A 3996-nucleotide genomic window follows, 5' to 3' on the forward strand; every position below is an offset into this window, starting at 1 on the left:
TGCTTTAACATAGATTAAAAATATGTTACGCCTTACTTATTTTTAATCTATGGTCTTTTTAATTAATTTTCTTTCTTTTTATTGGAAATTCCGTAGTGCAGAGTAAATTTATCAAAAACCATTAGGTTTACAGTAATATGAAAAATATATAAAAAATTTAGTTTATACAGAAATAGTATCTAAAATGAGCTCAATTTCCAAAGTTAAAGCAAAAGATCTAATCTAAACACACAATATTAGGCAGGATGTATTTGTTTGGAAAAGAACCCACTCTTTTGTGAAATTAAGAGGGTATCTTTGAATATATTATCATTGAATGTTAATTCTTGCAAAAAGTAAAATGTAAATGGCAATTTGTTTGATGTTAGATTCCTTTTAAAAACTAAATTATTTAAGACAACAAAATGCATATATTGAATCAAGAAAATCAGTTTTAATACAGAATTTGATTATTGGGGCCATTTTTACCTACCTGTCATATGGGGCCATTTTTACCGGGGCCATTTTTTCCGGGGCCTTTTTTTCCGGGGCCATTTTTTCCAGGGCCATTCTTACCGTACACCAAAAATTCAACTTATTGTCAGAATCGTAACCGGCTTATTTTGTCTGCGGCCCAGCACGATCAAGACGCGGCTGTTTTTGTCCAACTTCTCGTACTAACAGTCAAGAATCGTAAAAATTCTGAACTTACGTCGACAGGAAACCAGGCCTAACCCTAACCAAACGTTTTTTGTGGTTGACAACAACATTTTTAAGGTAATGTCAGGGACATCAGACCCCCGTCGGGCAAATACTGGCGCCTCCCCTGCTTTACAGACTATAAAACAACAAGTCGTCTTCATCAGGGTGAATGGATGGCAATCCAAAAAAAAAACTGTAATTATTGGGTAATACAAAACTGTATGAACCTGGCAAAACTATACGCGTGGTGGTGGAAGTTCAATGAAAATGGCGGAAAACACTGGAGAGGCCACTCATATTCAGGAGTCAAAGGAAGCTGCTGTTGTATGTTTTCTACAATTTTTCTAGCAATAGTTAGTCCATCATTTTAATGTTAAACCTAAAAATAACTGGATAAATTCTGTAATGTAAGGGTTCTAGAATTCGAATTAGGCTAGGCCTAGACGTAGGGCCTTGGCTAGGTGGTAGGCCGCCTAGGCCTGGCTGGTAAAACGTACAATGTACTGTATGAAATGTAGGCTTGGACCACTCGGCCTAGGCCTAGAAGCATATCATTGGCTTGGCCTAGCGAGCGTCGGAACATGACGACGAAACCTACGTTGACGTACCTGTGTTGCATATTAATGAGGTGACAGTGTCTAGGGCTATTGAATTTAGGCCAACCTAAAAAAAGAATTTGTTTCCTGGCCAAAAATATATCCAGTAGGGAGGGAGGGATTTTTTTCTTATTTTTTTTTTTAATGAACATGTATGCATAGTTCTTGTGTTTCTATGTAACGGTATTTTCAAACAGAATATGCATGCATGTTTTAACACCAAACTGCAGTAAACACAACAAAATTTACCACTGGCAAGTTCTCAAACACAGAAATGAAGACAGTTCTAACTATTGTTTGTTTGGATATAACTTTATTATGCTGTGGAAGGCGTCAAAATTAAAAGAAAAATGAGAGATCCGAATGGTATTCAAATTTCACTTCTTTTTATTTTGTGGTTTTGGTTTCCGTTCCATCTTTACACTTGCCTGATAGCGCTTAGAGACTTTTTGTATTTTGCGCTCTATAAATTAAAAACCATTAACCATTAGGCCTACAGGCTTACGCAGCTAAGTCTGAGGGGGCCTAGGCCTACAGTTGGCAGCTTCTAAAGCATTCTGATCCCACTCTAGGCCCTGCACAAATTTGTTTCTATCGGACATTTTTACCTTCTTAAATACCTAGATTGTGGATTTTATTCCAACACAACTTCCATAGATACTTGTTTATTATATTGATCGTTCAATAAAACAATCAAGCACTATGTTGAATTTTAAAGCTGAAAACGATGTTTGAAAGAGAAGTACTGTAAAATTTGTCGCATGCACATGTGTGAAGCCATAAAAACACTGACTTTGAAGAGGCCCGTTAGAGGGCCTCCTTCACTTGAGAATTACATAGTACTGTATAGTATGGTGTGGTGTGTTGTATGCATAGTAATAACAGGTACAATTCGAGTGGGTTTTTTTTTTTTTAATATTTCGCTTCAATTTTTATGACGTCATCACCTTTATATTACGTTCGTAAAATCGGGAATTCATAAAATCGGGGTTCGTAAATGAGGGGTTCTACTGTATTCAATTTATTGTTTGTTTGGTTATAACTTTATTATGCTGTGGAAGGCGTCAAAATTAAAAGAAAAATGAGAGATCCGAATGGGTCAATTCAATAAACTGAGGAAGACAGACTCGTGGACCAAACAGTGTTGATCGTGCTTCTAAGCCTGACAAATATTTACAATTTCTGTATTTAGGTAGGCCCTAGGCCTGCCTAACTAGCTAAGCTAGCTAGGACAGATAGGCCTGGGGGGCCTAGGCCAAACTACTGTATTTAGGCCTAGTGTAGACCTATAGTGCATACATCCTAGCTCCCTACCTTTTCCTTAGTATCATGTTAAATTTAAATATAACACAAGGCGGCAGCAGCCGAGGAGTCAGGGGGAGGGGGCAGGTGATGAAGACCCCCATGGGTCATGGGCCCTCCGACGACCAGAGTTTGAATATCAGCCAAGAAGCATTATGCAGTGCGTGTTTTTTCTTGGATTCTTCAAGTGGTAAAAGAGGCGAAAACTTGCTTCGGCTACCCATTAGGATGTCGAATGCATTCCTTGCTGGGGGATTGCCTTCTATTTCAACAGAATACGCAATATACGGTACTTTATGTTCCCAAATTCCATAACGGTGTCTATGACTTCATTTACGTCTACATCGAATGTGTCTGTAAGTGTAGACACGCAAACGTCAACAGTATGGCTAGGCTCTACCAGATGGCTAATATTCAGGCTAGCAGTAAAATCTTTAAAAAAAAAATCACAAAATGTTGTTTCTATTGGAAATCTTGTGATTTTGTTTTTTAGAATTTGAGTACTATTGATATGCAAACCGCCCTTTCGCTTGGCAAATTCGACGCCGCCATGATTTGTACAGTGCGTGCCTAGGACGTCCTAACCTCAAGCCCTGTTCAGACTGGCCCCGTCCATTCCCAGACACATATTTTTTCATTCGCTTGTTGTGCAATAAAAAAAATATTTCAAAATCATTTCGTTTCAGTTATATTTCAACTGTATATCATAGAATGTGTTATGTTATGGCCTCCTACTAGTATCTTATCGTCATCCAGTAGGCCTAGGCCTATGTGTGTTTCCTTGTCTCTTTTTTATTCCGCACTTATTTGTTTACGCGCCTAAGCTTTTTTACAGGTTTGTGGTACGTCCTATGCTGCAGCAAAAACATTTTTGTAAAATACTCTGCTAGGTAATGAGAGGAGGAGACAGCAGAGAGAGATGATGGTTCAATGACCTTGGTGCCTCGGCCCACTGCCACATCACTGCCTGTAGGCCCCTAGATAGCTACGAAGCAACTTCGCTTTACAGTAAAACATATTAAAATAAAGAAACAGAAAATATTTGACATACAAACAATGAGGGGTCAGTCCACAATGGCTGACTATCTTTCTTTCTTTTTTTTTTTTTTAACATCCTTCCACTTGTAATAATTTCAAAATATTTTTTACCAAGATGTAATTAACATTATTAACATCGTACAATTAAGAATTTCTTCAAGTCATTTTCATAAAAAAAAAAAAAAAAAAACATATTTATATACATATACACTGCACATATACATAATATTATTTTCTTTTTAAATTCACCCTTTACCTTTCATGGGAATTTCATTCTCCTTTATTTCTTTCTCTTTTTTTATTTTTATTTATTTTTTTTTGTTGTATGGAATACACTCACATACATATACAGTACATTTCACACTCATCATATATATCT

General features: G+C 36.9%; 1 protein-coding gene across 2 annotated transcripts in view; it reads left to right on the forward strand.

The window, feature by feature from the left end:
- The first annotated feature begins 779 nt into the window (after nucleotides 1–779).
- LOC117114452 (protein CASC3-like) overlaps nucleotides 780–3996 on the forward strand; it is a 49721-nt gene continuing 46504 nt past the window's right edge. For both annotated transcript variants that reach the window (XM_033258118.1, XM_033258119.1), the window contains exon 1: nucleotides 780–1005. In XM_033258118.1, coding sequence (XP_033114009.1) covers nucleotides 943–1005 — 63 coding nt within the window. In that variant the 5' untranslated portion in view covers nucleotides 780–942. The remainder of the gene's footprint in view (nucleotides 1006–3996) is intronic.

Source organism: Anneissia japonica, unplaced genomic scaffold, assembly GCF_011630105.1.
Source record: "Anneissia japonica isolate Jap-2015-1 unplaced genomic scaffold, ASM1163010v1 scaffold1374_len1023071_cov147, whole genome shotgun sequence".
In the NCBI taxonomy this organism is placed as follows: Eukaryota; Metazoa; Echinodermata; class Crinoidea; order Comatulida; family Comatulidae; genus Anneissia; species Anneissia japonica.